We start from the raw sequence: 22131 nt of genomic DNA on the forward strand, positions 1-22131 counted from the left end.
ACGCTGGTATAAAGGGGAGACACGCTGGTATAAAGGGGAGACACGCTGGTATAAAGGGGAGACACGCTGGTATAAAGGGGGTGAGCGGGACACACTGTACAGCCAGCAGCTGCTCTAGAAAGGGAATGAAAGACTTTATAAGGAGGTAATAAAATGACATTGAATTGAATGGGGCCCACCAGAAAATCCCGGTAATCCCGCCAGAAAATCCCGGTAATCCCGCCAGAAAATCCCAGTAATCACGCCAGAAAATCCCGGTAATTCCGCCAGAAAATCCCGGTAATCCCGCCAGAAAATCCCGGTAATCACGCCAGAAAATCCCGGTAATCACGCCAGAAAATCCCGGTAATCCCGCCAGAAAATCCCAGTAATCACGCCAGAAAATCCCGGTAATCACGCATTACTCAGAACATCACCGTTTCGATTGGATTCAATGACGGAGGCGCAGAATATCCCACCCCTGTATATAAAGCACTGGCACCCCAGGGAGGGCCTGGATGTGGCCATTTGACTCATCTGCCCAAATATCTTATTATGAACATGTTCAGATATATAAGTGTTTAAATGCAACAAAATTACATTACAATACGCTTGTGGCGACCTTTCTACGCCTAAATGTTCGCTGGTCTGGCCGCTTTGCGGAACGGGAGTGGCCGGTCAGCGCTTTATACACGTTAATACGTCAGGCAGGAAGTTATAAACGGCTAATGAATGTGACATGCTGTAATGTACATGAGTACAAAGTACATTACCTTGCCCGGAAACGCGCACGGAACATGTTACCTCGCTATTGCTGCCGTGACGATCCTGGCGGCGAGCTCCTTAAAGTATTCCGTCCGAACGATGTTGCAGCCGTAGTGCCGTTTGGCCACGTTTAAGGTCTTGGCGTACAAGGATCCGGTATCGGTACTCGTCACCGATATTATCCCGAGGTTGCGGACGTTCCTGAGCGCTGCATCCAGGTAGTTCACGGACGTGCCAAAGGGATCAATGTGTCTGATGAGTAAAATTCATCGTCAGCAACCGGGTGTAACACAAGGCGTTGGCACGATGGCACTATGCCAGGGGTGGCCAACCCCAGTCCCCCCGGGCCACCAACAGTTCGGGGTTTTCAGGATATCCCTGCTTCAGCACAGGTGGCTCAGTAAGAATGGTTGCTCCCTGTGCTGAAGCAGGGGTATCCTGAAAATCTGACTTGTTGGTGGCCCTTGAGGACTGAGTTTGGCCGCCGCTGCACTATGGGGTATCGAGTACCTCATTTTATTTGTTTGCACACCCATTTCCCCCCAAATTTGCCATTTACAAAATGTAAAATTGCACTAATTACACTTGGATTGTAAGCTCCTCGGGGCAGGGACTCCTTCTCCTAATGTTACTTTTCTGTCTCACGTGCTTATTCCCATTATGTGTTATATTATTATTATTATGCCCTGTGCAATACTGCTGTGACCCGCTGTATAAATAAAGACATTCTCTCTAAGACAAAGTGAATTATTGAAACAAGCCTCCTGCCCTTTTCTTACTGCAGTCCGAAGAGGATTTTGCCAATATTTATTAAATATACAGTTTTTATAAATAAAGCCCAGTATTACTGCCCTTACATACCCACTTCTACCACTTTCCCTAAACGCTTCCCTCACGCTCAATGAGAAAGCCACAATCCACGCTGGTAACTTAATGTAAAGATGCCAGTTTGCAGAATTTGATCAAAACTGAACCACATTTATCAGCAGGAAAACCCAATGGTAAAATATAAACTAACTAAAAGCAATCACATTGAGTAATCCCTTGCAATACAGCTCAGAGCTGCATATTCGGAGAATGTATCCGCATCACAGACAATGTGTATTCACCATCTCTGTCTCAAATACCCCTCCCCCGAACACATCGCGTATCTTCAGGAGATAACAATGCCCCCTCCCTGCCGTGGGTGCAGGTATATCATTGTCAGACCAGCGGTGCCCCCTCCCTGCTGTGGGTGCAGTTATATCATTGTCAGACCAGCGGTGCCCCCTCCCTGCTGTGGGTGCAGTTATATCATTGTCAGACCAGCGGTGCCCCCTCCCTGCTGTGGGTGCAGTTATATCATTGTCAGACCGGCGCCCCCTCCCTGCCGTGGGTGCAGGTATATCATTGTCAGACCAGCGGTGCCCCCTCCCTGCTGTGGGTGCAGTTATATCATTGTCAGACCGGTGCCCCCTCCCTGCTGTGGGTGCAGTTATATCACTGTCAGACTGGCGGTGCCCCCTCCCTGCTGTGGGTGCAGTTATATCACTGTCAGACTGGCGGTGCCCCCTCCCTGCTGTGGGTGCAGTTATATCATTGTCAGACCGGCGCCCCCTCCCTGCTGTGGGTGCAGGTATATCATTGTCAGACTGGCGGTGCCCCCTCCCTGCTGTGGGTGCAGTTATATCATTGTCAGACCGGCGGTGCCCCCTCCCTGCTGTGGGTGCAGTTATATCATTGTCAGACTGGCGGTGCCCCCTCCCTGCTGTGGGTGCAGGTATATCATTGTCAGACTGGCGGTGCCCCCTCCCTGCTGTGGGTGCAGTTATATCATTGTCAGACTGGCGGTGCCCCCTCCCTGCTGTGGGTGCAGTTATATCATTGTCAGACTGGCGCCCCCTCCCTGCTGTGGGTGCAGTTATATCATTGTCAGACTGGCGCCCCCTCCCTGATGTGGGTGCAGTTATATCATTGTCAGACTGGCGCCCCCTCCCTGCTGTGCGTGCAGGTATATCATTGTCAGACTGGCGCCCCCTCCCTGCTGTGCGTGCAGGTATATCATTGTCAGACTGGCGCCCCCTCCCTGCTGTGCGTGCAGGTATATCATTGTCAGACTGGCGCCCCCTCCCTGCTGTGCGTGCAGGTATATCATTGTCAGACTGGCGCCCCCCTCCCTGCTGTGGGTGCAGTTATATCATTGTCAGACTGGCGGTGCCCCCTCCCTGCTGTGGGTGCAGTTATATCATTGTCAGACCGGCGGTGCCCCCTCCCTGCTGTGGGTGCAGTTATATCATTGTCAGACTGGCGCCCCCTCCCTGCTGTGGGTGCAGTTATATCTTTGTCAGACTGGCGGTGCCCCCTCCCTGCTGTGGGTGCAGTTATATCATTGTCAGACTGGCGCCCCCTCCCTGCTGTGGGTGCAGTTATATCTTTGTCAGACTGGCGCCCCCTCCCTGCTGTGGGTGCAGGTATATCATTGTCAGACTGGCGGTGCCCCCTCCCTGCTGTGGGTGCAGTTATATCTTCACACAACGTGTGCTGAATGAGACATTCCACTTACATGAAGTCGAAAGGTCTTAGATGCATCAAGACATTGGCATCTAACTGCGTAACTTCTATAGCGCCTAGATACTCCGCCCCTTCTTCCGCAGCCTCCGGTTCTTCTTCGTCCTCTTCCACTCTCTGCGTCAGCACCTTCATCTTGTTTAGATGGCAGTTTTCGCGAATCATCGCGACCGAATTCTCATTGATATCGTTGATGGTAACCCTCACAGAATTCCCAAGGTGCTTTGCCCATTGCAATCCCATGATACCTAAGGATACACAAAGTGGTCAGCGGTGATGCACACAACTCCCGGAGAAATGTGACAGTATACAACCACACAAAATTATGGGGAGTAAAAAAAAGTGACAAAAAAACTCTACACCGTACACCAAATAAAAATATCCTGTGTGGGCACATTCGCACATCTCAGACAGGTCAGCAACCCTGCCCTTCCCCATTATCTCTTTGGTGTCACTGTTTGCTTCTTGTCCAATTTAATATAGACCCACATAAGCCAGTGTTTTTCAATAGTGGTTCCCTTGACAGCCCTAAAAGGCTCCCTCCGATTATCAGGTAATTTGAAAATTGTACCAAATACAGAAGAATTCACAACACACCTTTATCCTCAGAATTTCACAACATATTTTTCTGTTTTAGAATTATAGGGCTCCTTAACCGAAAAATAAAAAAAGTTAAAAACCCTGCTATAAGCATATGGCTGCCGTATTGCACAGCTTGGGTGAAAGAAGTGCAGAGTCCGTAACCTACTCATAGACAGCCCATTCCATCTCTTGGGTCTCGTCAGTGCGCGGTTGGTTATTGGCTATGCCACGTGATGCTGGTAGTGGATATAACCAGACAGTACGTTATGGTGAACTCTCTTGCTAGTTAATGAAGCCCTTGGATGCCCTCATAGCATAGCTAAACCGCCATGGGATCTGGCTCTGCACGGGCCCGATGACGTTGCTGCTCTGCAAGCCATGTACGGGGGACACGAAAATGCTTCCGGATCGGAACCCTTGCAGCGTTAATCTTCCAGCGCCGCCGCGTTCCCGCAGCTTGACCCGGTGCCGGAGACACTTAGTCTGGCTAGAGAGTCTACACACCACTTTTATACAGGAGAAACGACCACACGAGTGGACTGTGGGTCTGTCAAGGTTCCTGTTCCCTACCTGTCGAACCGAAGGCATCCAGACACTCCAGTTTCTTTCGCTCTTCTGCCAACACCGCCAGTGTACAAAATATCAGCTGCCTAGGAAAACAAACGCGCTTTTAGTGGTTTCCTTATATTTATGAATGCGCAAAGTTCTACCTCATTACCGTACAAGTCGGATCACAGCGATAAGTTCGTCACTTTTAGTCCCAATCATAAACAAGCCGTGAGATGATTGGTGGTTATCTGTCCGGGGAAATTCACACTTATCTGCATCATTCGCCTGCCTTAGAAATTCTGCTAGAGAAGGCCCTCTCTGTACCTCGCTGAGAAAGCATTGGGTTTTGCTCCCCTGCAGATCTGCTGAATTCAGCTACTTATAATTATCTTATTAACCAACGATGGCTTCAAAATGACTATACAAACAAAGCCTGAAAAAGCATTCAATATATCTAGTAAAAAACAGCCAAAGCTTTTGTTTAGCACAGAAAGGTTACGTGTAAAAATATCTATACCTGTCTGAATTTATTTATCCCATTAACTATGCTACTGACGTTAGTTCACTGGTCCAAGGGGCTGCCCCTTTAATACAGTTAATCGACCTGCGAATCTCACATCGACATTTACAGCTGATGTTCCGATAGAATTGCAACGTCTTTATAGTTATGTTTTATCCTGGAATTTCAGAAGAATACATCTGTAACCCAACGGCTCAAATGTACAGGAGCTGATTATGGATGTGTGTAGATCATTTTTATTCAGTGTATTTATTGTGTGTGCATTTATGTGTGTGTTTGTGTGCGTGTGAGAGAGAGGAATCTAATAAAGTAGAACAATCCGGGAGACCTCTGCTTCCAGCACTTCTCTTTCTCTGAAACCCGATTATTCGATGTATGCAAGTGTTAATCAGACCCATCCCCCCCCCTCACCCCCCCAAGATGTACCCGTTGAGGACCTCTTTTCTTTCCCCAAGGTGGTAAAATGTACCTGTTGTTTTTCATTTTTGGATTAAAGAAAGTGTCCGTTTTCTGTGGGGTCTTGAAATTTGGGAGAACCTGAACGTCTGTATTCGCCTCCTTTAGGATCTCTTCGCTTTTACCTGCACACAAAAATAATAACAATAATAATAATCTTAAACAATGCTTTAACAGGATGAAAAATAAAACCATTGGGGAGGCCTATATCCAGCGCTGGGATAAAGATGTTAGATTGTAAGCTCTTCAGGGCAGGGACCCCTTTTCCTAATGTTTACCTTCATGTATTAAATGCTTATTCCTATTATGTCACTGCAGTAATGCGCTATGTACATGGATGGGGATAGATAGATAGATAGATAGATAGATAGATAGATAGATAGATAGATAGATAGATAGATAGATAGATAGATAGATAGATAGATAGGAGAATTATACATAACTCCATAAAAATTCTTAATACAAACTCGGATACAGTTCCTACTCTAAGAAAATTCATGTTATGGTTTTATTAAGAGTCTTATGTACAAGGATCCACATGTATAAGAGGTTGTAATCCACATTCTGCTATTGTGCACTGCTAAAAGTAACGGCCATCTTCATTGTGTATTGGAGTTTTTGCAGCCCGTTCTCATTACAATACAACAAATTTGGCATCATTCCCTATATCTCAACAGCACAATCCTTGCTGACAAATATTTATTGGTAGAATGGTAAATATTCTGTGTATAATTATTCCAGGGGGGGCTCAACTTCCGGTCCTCAAGGCCCCCCCAACAGGTCAGTTTTTCAGAATGTCCCAGCTTCAGCACAGGTGGCTCAATCAGAGCTTCAGTCAAAGACAAAGCCTCTGATTGATCCACCTGTACTGAAGCAGGGATATCCTGAAAACCTAACCTATGTGGGGGGGGGGGGGGGGAGGCTTGAAGACTGGAGCTGAGCCCCCTGATTTAGTCTATGGCGGCCATGTCTTTTCATACATATTTTCCACTTTTCTGAAAGTGAAGTGTTGGAAATATATGAGACTGTAATTCTGTAGCGGAGACTTCCCGCCAGCCAGTCTAGGTGCGGCATGGAGATGTACACAGCAAGAACATTTACACCAATACAAAGTCACAACTTTCAAACATATAACACAATGAGTGAAGAGAACTGGTATTTTTCAGCTGTATTATGAAAATAAACCAGGGGTGATATAGATAGATAGATAGACACACACCTTTATGAGGCCAAGTATTGCTCCAATTAATGCAAGATTTAGCAAGAAGGTAAATCTTTACATACCCGATGCAAATCTCACTTCGGTCTCGCCTTTATTCACGTGACGTTTAATATGACCTATCATGTCCGTTCTTCTGGCTATGGTTGCAGTGCAGATAATGCAGTGGTAATGTGCTCCCATCTTACCAGGAACCTAAAAACACAACAATGTTAACGCCATCAATAGGACAGGTTAGGAGCTTGGCGAAAGGAACGGTTTCACCCATATGCAAGACATCACAAATAGTGCATGAACCTTTATACCGCAAGTAGGGTCTTTCCAACATGATCTCAGAGGGGTTAAGGAACAAATCCACAGGGGGGGGGGGGAGGTAGATGTTTTAACACATTGATCACGAAAAACAGAAAATGTTCGGCTGACAGCCATATTGATACGTATTTCTAAAGAGAGTACAACCATCTTTGTACAAACAAAGTATAGATGGATCAAAACCGCTACAACTACCACAGGCACTCACGGAGTAACTTTTGGTAGTGGGGCAGGTTCTTGGTGGTTGTATACTCACTGCTCTGCTGCTGTTATTATGGAGAATTGGGCTATATTAGTAATCCTAGAAAATAATGCATATTCACAGAAGGGCTAGAGACATTCATAGCCACTTTTTATGGGCAATGTATTAAATACAAAGAGGTGCTAGAACAAGGGGGAAAGCTCTGGAACTGGAGGGTGGATGGCTCATGGGAAAGGTGAGGTACTTCATAAGAAGGGTGGTGGATTCAGGTTACCACCTCTCAGTAGATGTGGTGAAGATTAAATAAAGGCATTCAAAGCTGCTTGGGATAGACACAAGGGTAGCCTAATTATGTACAAAGCCAAGGATTGCCGAGATTTCACGATAGGAGAATGGTCAAACTAGGTGGTAAATGGCTGTACTTCCGGAAAGAAGCCCTCGGTATCGTGTATGACACAGAGAAGCCATAATGGGTGATTAATACTTCCTTGAACACATGGGAGGTGATATGAGCCATATTTACTAAGCAGTAATATTACCTTAAGTCTCATGAATGGGCAGTAACAGGTCTCCTGGCGCCCGGAGGAGTCTTATGGAGTGGCACAACTTAGTAAATAAGCCCTATGTGGGCAATTCATTAAACTGCAACAGGGCAGACCGGGGCACTGCCATACAGACTCCCACTGGCTATGTATGAAGGTGTCCGGGGCAATACAAACTGCACAATCCTACTGGTTTTAATGGGATTTGTTTCCTTTGAGGATATAAGTAGAGATCATTTTCTTCTAGATTTGCCTTAATACATATATTTTATATCTCTTATCTCTAAATATCTCTATGAAACCCATGTGAGTTAATAAATTGTGACTTGGGCTTATCTTGCACTTGTAATTCTGAAGAGCGACCTCCCCAAAATCTAATTCTCTTAGAGTAACAAGCCACAGAAATCTATAACGCAGCAAAGCAATGAGTTATTGTGTCCGTCACTGACCCAAGTGAACAGGCCAGACCGGGTCCAATTTAATAGCGCCGATGTGGGCCAATATTAATAGCACAGTAAGTATGGGCCAATATCTTTGGGCTTTAAACTGAACTGGAACGTTGCATTACCTCCTCCTCACTTTGGCCGGGTTTCAGCTGCCTGCACGGGAGGTGGCAAATACACATTCTGTAGCCTAAAAAGAAAAAGAAATGAACATTTAAAAGGTTTTCTTAGCTTTGCTCCAGTTTCGTTGACAACCAATTAAATGTTGAAATCGTAGCAATATCTGGACATTGAGATATATAGATTGATTGATATATATATACATATATTGATATATATATATATATATAAATATACATCAATCAATCTATATACGTGTGTGTGTGTGTGTGTGTGTGTGTGTGTGTGTACATGTATAGGTTTAGATTTAATCACACTGGCAATTAACACCGACATCGGGTAATTTTGGAAACTTTTACTGGTTCCCCCTGGTATATTCTTTAAGAAAATATTTATTTTCATGATAAAAAAAAAAAAAAGTAGTGAGAATTATTTGTGAAAATTAGGCAAATTGCAGGCCCCTAATTCTTCCATTAAAATTACTTATTACTTCACATGAAGCAATTAGTCAAACAGCCGAGAGTCGGGGGCAATAAATCATACGATTTGACGTTGTAGTGGCCATACTATACGTATTATACGTTTGACGTTTTTTGTTCTTTAACTGCGCAGATATTTGTGATCAAAATCGTTAATCACAATAAACGTATTTGCTGGTCATTTACCAAAGTCTTTCAGCTGCAAAAATGGAGCAAAAATACTACTCATCCCGGTGAAAGAGGAGAACACTGTCGCTGTAAATGGCGGTGTTTGTCAGTGAGAAATCCCCTTTGCATCTGGAAGATTTGAGACTTTTGCCATTTTGTTGTTTAGCAAAATAGAATAAAAAAACAAAACAGACAAACCTTCAAATTCCACGGAAACTCTCCAGTGCAAATTCTGCAAGTGTTTCAGTAGCTTATTTAAGTGGCACGGTCTGAAGCGCTCTTCTGGACACAGCGGACACGGCTTCTTCTCACCTAAAAACAGCACAGGAGTGAAAGTTATGGTGCTGCCAAATCTCTGGCCAATATGAAGCCGCAATGTCATCACTGAGCAGGCCCTGGCTTCGACTAGTGGTGCAGATGGTGGCGCTGTTAGTGAAGAGCAGGTATGTAGCTGGGTAACAGTTAGAAGCAGGGGCAATAGGGAGAGGCAGGTCAGTTCTGAGCTGACCCATCCCAATAGATTTGCCATGTTGAGTGAAGATATTGGGAGTGTCAGTGCAGGAATGGCAAGGCTGGGGGAGACTGATTCCTCTAGCAGCCAGGGGTATAGTTCGTCCACCATCACTACAGGTCGTGTCCTGAGCTCCAGTGTTGGGCAAAATTGGTCATAAAAGATCAATGCTAAATAATATTTTTGGTTCAATTAGCATTTTTTTTTTTTTAAACATTTCTTAACCAGTTCCTGGTGACATGAACTTAACTTTATACCAAACTATACACCATTTGGTCTGCCTATGTACTGCACGTGAATACCAGTGCTGGCTTTGCAAATCTAATTATTACCCAAACACCGATTTATGCGACATCTCCAAAAATACAAGATCAGAGACTCGTTAAAAAGTACTGGACATGCCAATGATGAACTCACATTCACTTAGTTCAGCCAACGTCTCCAGGTCAGTAAACGCTCCCTGAATGGAGATGTGTTTCTCTGAAAAGCAAAGTTACATGTAAATTGGGGACCAGGAACTTCTAGCAACACCCACAAATGTAATAACTTCCCATGTCACAGGGGCATTAAACGCAGCGCGTGGGGCAATCTCTGTTAGGCCCCAAGTGACAACACTAATGGCAGTGGCATGTTTAAGGGGACGCGCCTGTACGATTGATGCCTCTACCACTCAAATTTGACACCCATATGTATTTTTATTTATAACATTTATATAGCATCCTGTAACAGGGGACTTATCCCTGTTCAGTAATGTGCCTTTAATCTAGCAGTGTGGTGGTTAACTTATGGTAGTTAATTACTAAACACCACCCGCCTGATTTAGATGGCTTACAAAAACCTGTCTGTTCAGACAGGAAGTGACTCCTTAGCTCATATCTGGGCTGAATTTGGGAGAGAGGGCAGAGATTGTCTTTGACTCTCACAACAATCTTGAGCCCTGCTAGAAGAAATAGCAGAGCTGCTTACAAGACACAGGGAAAACTTCTGAACCTGAATGCTGACACACCCTGAGGGAAGGGAGCTGAACCAGATTTTCCCTCCAAGGAACAGATAAGACTTTCATTATTAAGAGACTGCTTATATCTGCTTATTTCATGCTATATGTTTTGGGGCTGAGAGAAATGCTTGACTAAGGGAGATGTGAATTAATTGCATAGTGTTTCACTAGAAATACTCCCAAGTGAATGGAAGCTTGTTCCCCCCCCTTGTTTGGATATTTTCCTGATAAAAAGGAAAAGGCACAATAAAGCCTTATTATAATTTCACCTTATAAAAGCCTCCTAATTGTGTACCTCTGTGAACGTCCGTCTACACATCCATATATAGGGAGCTAAGCATTAGTTTGTAAAACAATGGTGGGGTTACATATGGAACATATCATGTGATGGGCATAGAGTAATTGTTAAGATGTCTTTGTGGTGGGCAGGAGTAAGAACATTATGGTCAGGTTGTGGGTTAGGTGCATTGAGAACTTGGTTGGTGTGCAGGGGTAAGAACATTATGGTCGGGCTATGGGTTAGGTGCATCGAAAGCCCCCCCTTCCCGCTATTTTCAGCTCCTGGACCCCAGCCCCTCAATTCTTGAGATACTTTGTTTTAGTTTCCGATGTTTGAATTCCCGAATGGGAGTTGTAAATGTCTGTCAAAACCCCCGTCAGCCAATAGAAAGTCCAGATCATCAGGGGATGTGAGGCTCCCTATTGGACAATGCCGACGGCCATCTTTGAATTCACAGCAACTAAAACTGCAAGCAACTGGGGAATTTGGGGATGGATGTCACGCACTCCATGTATTTGTCACCAACCTCTCAGAGTAGAATTCAGCTCTAGATCTGCCAGGTCACCCTCACATATTTTGCTTGGATCCAAGGATACTGACTCTTTATCCATCTCTGTCTCCCCGCAGGTTACCTCCACATCAGTTTTTAACAGTTCATCTTCGCTAGCTGTTGGGTCACCTGAAACAAGAACCCATATTGGGTAACCAACATGTTAAAAAAGGAATCCACCCCAAAAGCCTCCACGTTTTTACAGGATTGGGAACGGAGGGTCCTCCAAACCCGAATATTGTAAAGAGACACCTCGCTCACAACCAAATATATGATTCTTAATTACAATTGGATAAAAGTTCATGCGTGCTACCGGGGAAGAGGAATTTAAATATTACTGTACTCAGGGGTACTCCAGACCTGAACCGCACTACATTAAGCTCCGGGAACCCACTGGACACCAAGAACCTTACTGGTGAAGTTACCGGCATCACTTCCTGGTTTTGAAAGGGGATTTAAATATCTGCCCAATAGGAAGTCACAACTGATGATGTTGCAGTAACTGGTCAGTGTCTCAGGAATAGGCGGTCCCCAGAGGTGAAAATAGTACCGTTATCTCGTTTCCAACACCCTCCTCCCCCCCAAAGAAAAAAACACATAAGTCCACAGAGCAGGTATTTTGTGAACACCCCCGGCTCTGCCCGAGAGGCATGCGGGGCACTGTGTGTTGGCCCCTCTGTCCTCTCCCATTTTTAGCTGCAAGTCCCCCTCCCCCCCCCCCCCACATCCCCGACTCTCTAACCCCACTGCATATATATACACGCAACACACACTGATAGTCGCCAGCGCACAGACACGAGAAAATAAACCCCACCCAATGTGTCCAGCTCACCCTCCCCACTCCAGTGCCCCCTGATGTAGCTACCATGGCAACCGGATATCCTGAACACCGGACCTGTTGGTGGCCCTTGAGGACTGGATTTGGCCCCTAAACTAGAAGGAGCAGAGAGTCTAAGGGCCCCTGAGGCCATCAGTTGACGAGCCCAGACGTAGGACCTTGGCTTATCTTAATCTTAATACCTATATATTTAAAATCAGAGACAGAACATAAAACACAGACAGAGCTCAGTTTTTAGCACATCCAGTGAAACTCATACACGGTACACTGCCTGAATATATATGTATAAATATCGAGTAAAATGGTCTTTTAGTTTAACATTTTTGGCCAAAATTGTTGTAAGCCCCTGAGCCAACTAATATAAATTCTTAATAACCTGTGTAGTAACAGGAATCATTCTTCCTGTTACTACACAGGTTATTAAGAATTTATATTAGCGTTAGGGACCCCTGAATTGTGGTCTGCCGTGCAGTTGGCTCAGGGGCTTACAACAATTTTGGCCAAAAATGTTAAACTAAAAGACCATTTTACTCGATATTTATACATATATATTCAGGCACTGTACCGTGTATGAGTTTCACCGGATGTGCTAAAAACTGAGCTCTGTCTGTGTTTTATGTTCTGTCTCTGATTTTAAATATATATTGCCATGCTCAGTAGCATTCCTCTGTGACACTCATATGCTTATATATATGTTGTGGTTATTTTGGGGGTTCAATAGGAGCTTGTTGGGTGTCCAGTATGGCTTATCTTAATACCCGTTGAAGTATTTGAGGACCGCCCTCTGGGTATATTACTGGCGCTCACCAATACCCCCCAGTATGCAGAATAAAGGCGATTTAAAATCGTTGCTCATCAGCTGCAGGTCACTTTTTCCCAGAATGGCAGCCGTGGTAATATAATCTAAAGAATGTATTTCCATTTCTTCTCCGATTACAACAGAGACGAGACTGAGGTAAGGATGTCACACCCCTCTGACTGGGCTCACCAGTTGAAAAGAAAAAACGGCCGTATCGTGACAATAAAAATGTGCAATAGGAAATAAGGGATTACGGACCGAAAATGGATTTAACGCAAGGAACTGGAGATTTTGTTATAATTCATTTATTACAGATCTACTTATATTTAGTTCACTCACAGGTGTCATCTTTCCCTTTAAAATACCGTTGTTATTTATTTTTAATCTGCTACTTAGTTCAGATCAGGGTATGAAATGTGACGTGTCCGGGAGGTTAAAATGGTGTTCGGTGCAGTCTAAAGGTTACCATGGTAACGTCAGAAGCTAGAGATTAAAATCATGCTTTTCAACACTGGAAAGCGACACAATAATAGAGCAGGACCCGGCCAGGGAGCGAGGAACAATATGGTGTCAGGGGGTGGCTGCTTTAATACCAAGGGCGCAAATATGCAGGTGACAAGGTGTCAGGCCTGCTTTGTGCCCCTCATAAACTGCCCTTAATATGGAACTGCCCCTTAAGGGGTTAGAGTATCCGAAGCAGCAAGACTGGAACAAGATTATACTTGGAACAGTATTAATTTAAAAAAATCAACACGCATTCACAATCCCCCCCGCCCCCCTATCGCCCTATGTACATATACCACCCGCACCCACACAGTCCCCCCCTTGCATACCCCCTGCACCAACACAGCACCCCCCCACGTTGCCTAACCACCCTGGACCCACACAACCCACCCCCTTGCATGTCCCCCCTGCACCCACAAAGCCTCCCCCACATATCCCCCCACTGCATATCCCTCCCTGCACACACAGCCCCCCTTGCATGTCCACCCTGCACACACTGACCTCCCCCTTGCATATCCCTCCTGCACACACAGCCCCTTTGCATACCCCTCCTGCACACACAGCCCCTTTGCATATCCCTCCCTGCACACACAGCCCCCCTTGCATATCCCTCCCTGCACACACAGCCCCGCTTGCATATCCCTCCCTGCACACACAGCCCCCCTTGCATATCCCTCCCTGCACACACAGCCCCCCTTGCATATCCCTCCCTGCACACACAGCCCCTTTGCATATCCCTCCCTGCACACACAGCCCCCCCTTTGCATATCCCCCCTGCACACACAGCCCCTTTGCATATCCCCCCTGCACACACAGCCCCTTTGCATATGGGGGGATATGTGCAGGGAAGGGCCTGCACACACAGGCCCCCTTTGCATATCCCCATGCACACACATCCCCCCTGCTTACTTTGTCCAACATCCTCCTCCACCTCTAACAGGCCGAACTCATCCTCCGGATTCTCCATCTCACCCCGAACCGGGTCACAAGGCGCGCGTATACCGGAGAAATGAAACCCGAAAACGGAACAACGCGCGCGCGCAAACCGGAACTACTTATAAAGAGGGCGGGGCTAACAGAGGAAGCTGCTCTATACCCTCCCCCCACCACCTACTCCATACACCCCCGACCTGCTCTATATCCTCCCCCCACCACCTACTCTATACCCTCCCCCACCACCTACTCTATACCCTCCCCCACCACCTAATCTATACCCTCCCCCACCACCTACTCCATACACCCCACCTGCTCTATATCCTCCCCCCACACATACACTATACCCTTCACCCACACCTACACTATACAACTCCCCACCTACTCTATACCTCACCCCCACCTACTCTATGCCCTTCCCTCAACCTACTCTATACACTCCCCCCACCTACTCTATAAACCCCCCTCCACACCTACTCTATACACCCCCACACCTACTCTATATACTCCCCCCACCTACTGTATTTCCCCCATCTACTCTATACACCCCCCACCTACTCTATACCATACCCCCCACCTACTATATACTTTTCCCCCCACTTACTATATACACTCCCTCCTACCTACTTTCTCCCTCCTACCTACTTTCTACACCCACCACTGCCTCTATACCCCACCTAATCTATATCCCCCACCTAATCTATAACCCCCCCCCACCTACTCCATATCCCCCCCACCTACTCCATACCCTCCCCCCACCTAATCTATATCCTCCCCCCCACCTGCTCTATATGCTCCCCCCTGCCTGCTCTATATCCTCCCCCCATCTACTCTATACCCTCCCCCCACCTACTCTATACATTCCCCCCCACCTACTCTATACCTTCCCCCACCTACTCTATACCTTCCCTCCACCTACTCTATACACACCTCCACATACACTATACCCTCCCCCCACATACACTATACCCTCCCCCCACATACACTATACCCTCCACCCACTCTTTACACCCCCACCTACTCTATTCCCTCCCCACCACCACCTAATTTATGTCCTCCCCCCCACCTGCTCTATATCCTCCCCCACACCAACTATATACCTTCCCCCCCACTTACTCTATACACTCCCCCCTACCTACTTTCTACACCCACCACTGCCTCAATACCCACACCTACTCTATAACCCCCCCCACCTACTCCATACCCTCCCCCCACCTAATCTATATCCTCCCCCCACCTGCTCTATATCCTCCCCCCCGCCTGCTTTATATCCTCCCCCCACCTACACTATACCCTCCCCCCACCTACTCTATACCTTCCCCCCACCTACTCTATACCTTCCCCCCACCTACTCTATACCTTCCCCCCCCACCTACTCTATACCTTCCCCCCACCTACTCTATACCCTCCCTCCACCTACTCTATACCCTCCCCTCCACCTACTCTATACCCTCCACCTACACTATACACACCTCCACCTACTCTATACCCTCCCCCCACATACACTATACCCTTCCACCACATACACTATACCCTCCCCCCTCCACCCACTCTTTACACCCCCCACCTACTCTATTCCCTCCCCACCACCACCTAATTTATGTCCTCCCCCCCACCTGCTCTATATCCACCCCCACCTGCTCTATATCCTCCCCCACACCTACTCTATACCCTACACTATACACCCCTCACCTACTCTATACCCCCCCACCTACTCTATACACACCTCCACCTACTCTATACCCTCCCCCCTAATCTACTCTATACCCTCCCCCCACACCTACTCTATATACCCCCAAATCCTCTATACCCTACCCCACAGCTACTCTCTACAACTCCCTATCTACTCTATACCTTCCCCCACCTACTCTATAAACCCCCCTCCACACCTACTCTATACACCACCACATCTACTCTATACACTCCCCCCCAACTACTCTATACACCCCCCACCTACTCTATACTCTACCCCCACCTACTATATACCTTCCCCCCCACTTACTCTATACACTCCCCCCTCTACTCTATACACTTACCCCTCTCTACACACTCCCCCCACTACTCTATACACTCCACCTCTACTCTATACACTCCACCTCTACACTATACACAGCCCCTCCTCCTCTCTATATACACTCGGTCCACCTACTCTATACACTCCCCCCCACCTACTCTATACACTTCCACCCCTCTACTCTAGACACTCCCCCCACCTACTCTATAACCACTCCCTCCGCACGCCCTACTCTATACACTCCCCCCGCACCCCCTACTCTATACACTCCCCTCCCTCTACTCTATATACACTCCCCCTTCTACTCTATACACCCCCCCTACTCTATACACACTCCCCCCCTACTCTATACACACTCCCCCCCTACTCTATACACACTCCCCCCCTACTCTATACACACTCCCCCCCTACTCTATACACACTCCCCCCTACTCTATACACACTCCCCGCTACTCTATACACACTCCCCCCTACTCTATACACACTCCCCCCCTACTTTATACACACTCCCCCCTACTTTATACACCCCCCCTACTCTATACACACTCCCCCCCTTACCTACTACACACTCCCCCCTACTCTATACACATTCCCACCCTCTACTCTATACACATTCCCACCCTCTACTCTATACACCCCCCCCTACCCTTTACACACTCCCCCCTACTCTATACACACTGCCCCCTACTCTATACACACCCCTCCTACTCTATACACACTCACCCCTACTCTATACACACTCCCCCTACTCTATACACACACACCCCTACTCTATACACACTCCCCCCCTACTCTATACACTCCCCCCCTCTATTCTATACACACTCCCCACCCCTCTACTCTATACACACTCCCCCCCTACGCTATACACACTCCCCCCCTACTCTATACACATTCCCACCCTCTACTCTATACACCCCCCTACTCTATACACCCCCCTACTCTATACACCCCCCCCATACTCTATACACACTCCCCCCCTACTCTATACACTCCCCCCTCTACTCTATACACACTCCCCCCCCTCTACTCTATACACACTCCCCTCTCTACTCTATACACACTCCCCCCTCTACTCTTTACACTTCCCCCCATCTACGCTATACACACTCCCCCCCTCTACTCTTTACACACTCCTCCCCCCTCTACTCTATACACACTCCCCCCCTCTGCTCTATACACACTCCCCCCTCTACTCTTTACACACTCCCCCCTCTAATCTATACACACTCCGCCCCCTCTACTCTATACACACACACCCCTCTACTCTATACACACTCCCCACCTCTACTCTATACACACTCCTCCCCCCTCTACTCTTTACACACTCCTCCCCACTCTATACACACTCCCCCCTCTACTCTTTACACACTCCCCCCTCTACTCTATACACACTCCCCCCCTCTACTCTATACTCACTCCCCCCCTCTACTCTTTACACACTCCCCCCCTCTACTCTTTACACACTCATCTCCCTCTACTCTATACACACTCCCCCCTCTACTCTTTACACACTCCTCTCCCGCTACTCTTTACACACTCCTCTCCCTCTACTCTATACACACTCCCCCCCTCTACTCTTTATACACTCCTCTCCCTCTACTCTATACACTCCTCTTTACACACTCCCCCCCCCTCTATTCTTTACACACTCCCACCCCTCTATTCTTTACACACTCCTCTCCCTCTACTCTATACACACTCCCCCCTCTACTCTTTACACACTCCTCCCCCCCTCTACTCTATACACACTCCCCCAAATTAACCCCTGGTCCCTGAGGTGCTGGAACCAGGTTTACAATACATACATACAGTATATAACATAATACCAGTGTATTATTGACAAGTAGCAAAAAAAATTCCTCCCAAGGGGGAAGGACAGTGGCGGTGCGCTGCGTACCAACAAGTGCTAACGATGCGTACCAACAAATGGAGGAAAGGAAGACGGATACTGGATCGCTATATCAAAAAGACTATTTACTGAACGTTTAGCAACATTGAAGCTAAAACAAGGATCTTGAGCTGTTCCTTTCCTCCATTTGGAACGCATCGTTAGCACTTATTGGTACGCAGTGCACCGCCAGTATCCTTCCCCCTTGGGAGGAAATTTTTTCTGATATCCATTTTGGGGCACGCTGTTTCCAGGATCCCAGACAAACGAAGGTTGGGAGTACTTTAATGCGATTACTACTTGATGAACTTTGAGTTTATATGTTAGTGGTCTAGCTCTAAGGCTGAGTCCATGGTGACTACAGCCGTGCGGAGGCGCGCTGAGGCTGAGGGAAAGCGGGTGCTTTCCCCGGCCTTAGTTCGCGCGCCATTCGGGGGCGTGTCGGGGGGGCAGGCCAGTGACGTCACTTCTTTATACACACTCCCCCCACCTACCTACTCTACACACACTCCCCCTTTCTGTCCCTCCTCCCCAGCACGGACATTACACCCCCCCAGATTCTATACACACACGGTCGCTCCCCTTTCTTTATCTTCTCCCCGCTCTTCCCTCCTAGTTCAATTGGACCCCGTTGGCAGAAATTGCTTGAAGGCTTTGAGAATTACCCGACTGCAATAGGAAAGTGGAAAGCATTACTGACGGGAAAACTGTGTATGTCACCATGCAATAAAAAATGGATAAGGCACTAATTGACATAATTCGCTAAATGAGCATAAATGGATAAATGAATATACAACCATACAGTGGTATATGAACCCTGATGCTTCAGATCATCCGATGATGGTAGTGATTACGAGCATGTAAAACAAGAAGAAAAAAACAACATAGTGTAATACTGTATGCAATTTCCCTAGTTAAATAAGCAAATAGGTCATCAACAGGTTAATAACAATACGATTACTGTTTCTTTGGTGACCAGGTGGTCATTGTTAGATTAGGCTGCCGCCCTGCATTCACAAGTTTGTGTATTGATAGGGAGACTCACATTTACGTGTACAATTATATATATATTGTGCGTTACTTGTTTTAGCGCTATCTATCTTTTTCCACTTCTGTGTATGTCACCATGCTTGTAGTATTGTATTAATTATTCAATAAAAATGTCTCAACCATCTAATGTTAATTTTTTTTTAGCTGATGTCCTCAAGAACAAGTAGAAGAATCTAAGAGATTCTTTACGCAGAGAACTAAAAAAAATTCAAAAACCAAGTTCCGGGGACGCATCATGGAGTTCACACGACCGCACGTCTTCCTGGCCATTTTTCTCCATGATGGCGTGTCTGCAAGAGCAGATGATGCCTGCTCAGACGGAGTCCAACCTGGAAATCATTGACATTTCTGGTGACATATCTGGTGATATGCCAGTTCAGGAAGACTCTTTCTGTGATAATAAAACTTCCCCAGATTTTAAGCCAACAAATGAATTTAAGAAGAACTTAATTTCGATTGAAGAGAAGAAACTTGAAATTATTTGTAAGTTTTGGAAAGTTAATGTCCCGAAGGAGAATACTGAACCTGACGAAGACTTACATTTGTTTAAAAGTCTTATTCCTATTATGCAGAAATTAAATCTGGTCAGGAGAATGGTCACTACGCCATGAAATGCACTACAGTATTCGGTTTTGAAGGCCGTACAAGGAGACTAATTGAGATATGTAATGTATAATTTTCTTCTTGTTCCAGTTCCTGACAAATGTGTTAAAACATTGTATAATGTATTCTCCTTTCCACGTGTTAATAAAGTTCTTATTTTTTGGAACATGTCTACGTTTTTCATTTTAAGTAATTTAGTGTATGATAAGCATTTTCACACATAGAATTTTGAAATTGGAAAAGCATTGTAAATATATCATATCACATCACATATCACAATAGTTACATCAGTAATAAAACACAGGGAAACCAGTTAAACATGACAATTTGTTTTTTATTTTGGGTATTCGGTTGAGGGGAGGGTACAGAAGATAAGGTAGAAGGAAGGGATTACATGGATAGCCATTGTATCAGTGACATATCACTACACACTATTTTGCCAAGGGATTCCTTCACCATTAATCTTTTAAAGCATTACAAATGGTTTTTTACATATTTCCAGATTAATTATATGCCCGACTTCTCATAAGCTGGCTATCAGGTATAGGCGCACCATCCAATGATGCAACATCAACTCACCCTTCCAAATCGATTACAATATTATGTAATACAGTCACACATTTAACAATTCGCTTAGCATGTGGAACAGATGTTTCAATAGATTTTAATAGCAATCTCCATTTTATTGTCATAATGCCGATGGCACACTCTGTGACAGTAGGGGGTAGCCGGCCCTCATTAATAAAGGTGGAGCCCGACTGGCTGCCCCTGAAACCGTATGGCAACGGCTGGAAATGTCAGCTCTTGGGTCTAATATTGTACCTGTAGCCAGGTCACCTTATGGCTACTATTCTGCCCTTGTGGGCTGGCAGTAAACCCTGGTACAATCAGATTGCCAGTAGTTGGTATGGGGTTTTCCCCCTTCCTTTTGGTACTGCACTTGAGTGACAGCAGAGGGTGGTACATCCTGTAGTAGCTGGGACAACGGGGTGCCCACCTCCTGGCTGTACTTAAGGGCAGGACCGCTCAAAAGTTAGTTGTTCCTTCCCCCACTTGAGGAAGGCAGGTCACACAACTGGGAGCCTGAGATTGGGGCCTTCCCATATGCTCTTCCCTCCGGGGGAGAGTGAGTGTGGACCATACCTCTGCCTCCGCTAGGGAGGTGGGGAAGAGCTAGGATGGCTGCGGGTGCCCTTGGCCTGTAGTGATAGTCCAGGGACCATCATTCAGTGAGAGCTGAGAGAACTGCATCCAGCAGAAGACTGCCGTGTAACTGTGCTGTATAGAGTGAATAAACCTTTCCTGTTGTTATATACCTCCTGCCTGGTGCATGACCTTACTGGGGGGAGAGGTAATAAGTTCTACTGTGGAAGATCACCTTCAGTTCCTGGAGTCTACGGTAGATGGAGGCGCTGCACTGCTAAAGAGATATCTGGGGTATGAACCCCAGAAGCCTGATCCTTTGTCCTCACTACCATCGGCGGACAACTCAGCTCTCCTGTTGCCAGCAGGTATATGCACCATACAGCCTTTAATGGCCCCTATCTGCGATCGGGTGGGGGAAACACCGTTACATACCTTACCGTGTTTCCCTGTAATTCTGTTCCCCTTATACTGTCCCCCATAGGGTTATAAGCTAGGAACCGTGTGTGTGGGTTTAACTATGTAAGCCCAGTGGACCAGTTAAGGCATTGTGCTGTTGGATTTCAAACTCATAGGCACGATTTCCATTGGCAAGTTTTGAATTATCCCCTCCTATCATGGAATGCACAGCCACAATCCATGCTCTAATTGGCTCCCAGCCCCCTCAGTGTATTAGATAGGCAGAAAGCCCTATAAAAGGCTGCGCTTATAGTGAAAGCGACACAACATCGCGTCAAAACAAATGTATTGCCGCCATTGCGTGCGCTTATAGTAAGCGTGACGTGACGGCTTGGTCGTGATCGCTGGAATTCATCTCAATTTGATTTTTCCAGCAACCGTAGCCTGACGTTGCCAGCACTATATGCGTAGGCTAAGGGAGAACAGTGTAGCAGTCAACTCTTTGGAGATTTGGAAGAACAAGCAGCTGCTGGCAGGCTTCTCAAATGTGCTTCTGGGTGAAAGAGCTATTCACACCCCCCAGTGAAGCATGGAGAGGCCCAGCCAGCAGGCTGGAACCAACCGTAGCAGACAGGGTAACGCCTTTTGCTAAAGCAAGAGCCCTGCAACTAGGAAAGGGCTAGATCTCAACCCCCAGACCCCAGTAAGTGTGTATATTCTCTGTATTTTGTATTTC

The 22131-nt window shown here is 46.5% G+C and overlaps 1 protein-coding gene across 2 annotated transcripts in view; it reads right to left on the minus strand.

Moving 5' to 3' along the window:
* Positions 1–14427, minus strand: part of TRMT1L (tRNA methyltransferase 1L) — a 32123-nt gene extending 17696 nt beyond the window's left edge. For both annotated transcript variants that reach the window (XM_075616915.1, XM_075616913.1), the window contains exons 1-10: positions 14272–14427; positions 11198–11350; positions 9812–9874; positions 9082–9195; positions 8242–8306; positions 6683–6812; positions 5412–5523; positions 4444–4523; positions 3287–3539; positions 784–996 (exon numbers count right to left, since the gene is read on the minus strand). In XM_075616915.1, coding sequence (XP_075473030.1) covers positions 784–996; positions 3287–3539; positions 4444–4523; positions 5412–5523; positions 6683–6812; positions 8242–8306; positions 9082–9195; positions 9812–9874; positions 11198–11350; positions 14272–14329 — 1241 coding nt within the window. In that variant the 5' untranslated portion in view covers positions 14330–14427. The remainder of the gene's footprint in view (positions 1–783; positions 997–3286; positions 3540–4443; positions 4524–5411; positions 5524–6682; positions 6813–8241; positions 8307–9081; positions 9196–9811; positions 9875–11197; positions 11351–14271) is intronic.
* Between the last annotated feature and the right edge of the window lie 7704 nt (positions 14428–22131).

Source organism: Ascaphus truei, chromosome 10, assembly GCF_040206685.1.
Source record: "Ascaphus truei isolate aAscTru1 chromosome 10, aAscTru1.hap1, whole genome shotgun sequence".
NCBI classification, from domain to species: Eukaryota; Metazoa; Chordata; class Amphibia; order Anura; family Ascaphidae; genus Ascaphus; species Ascaphus truei.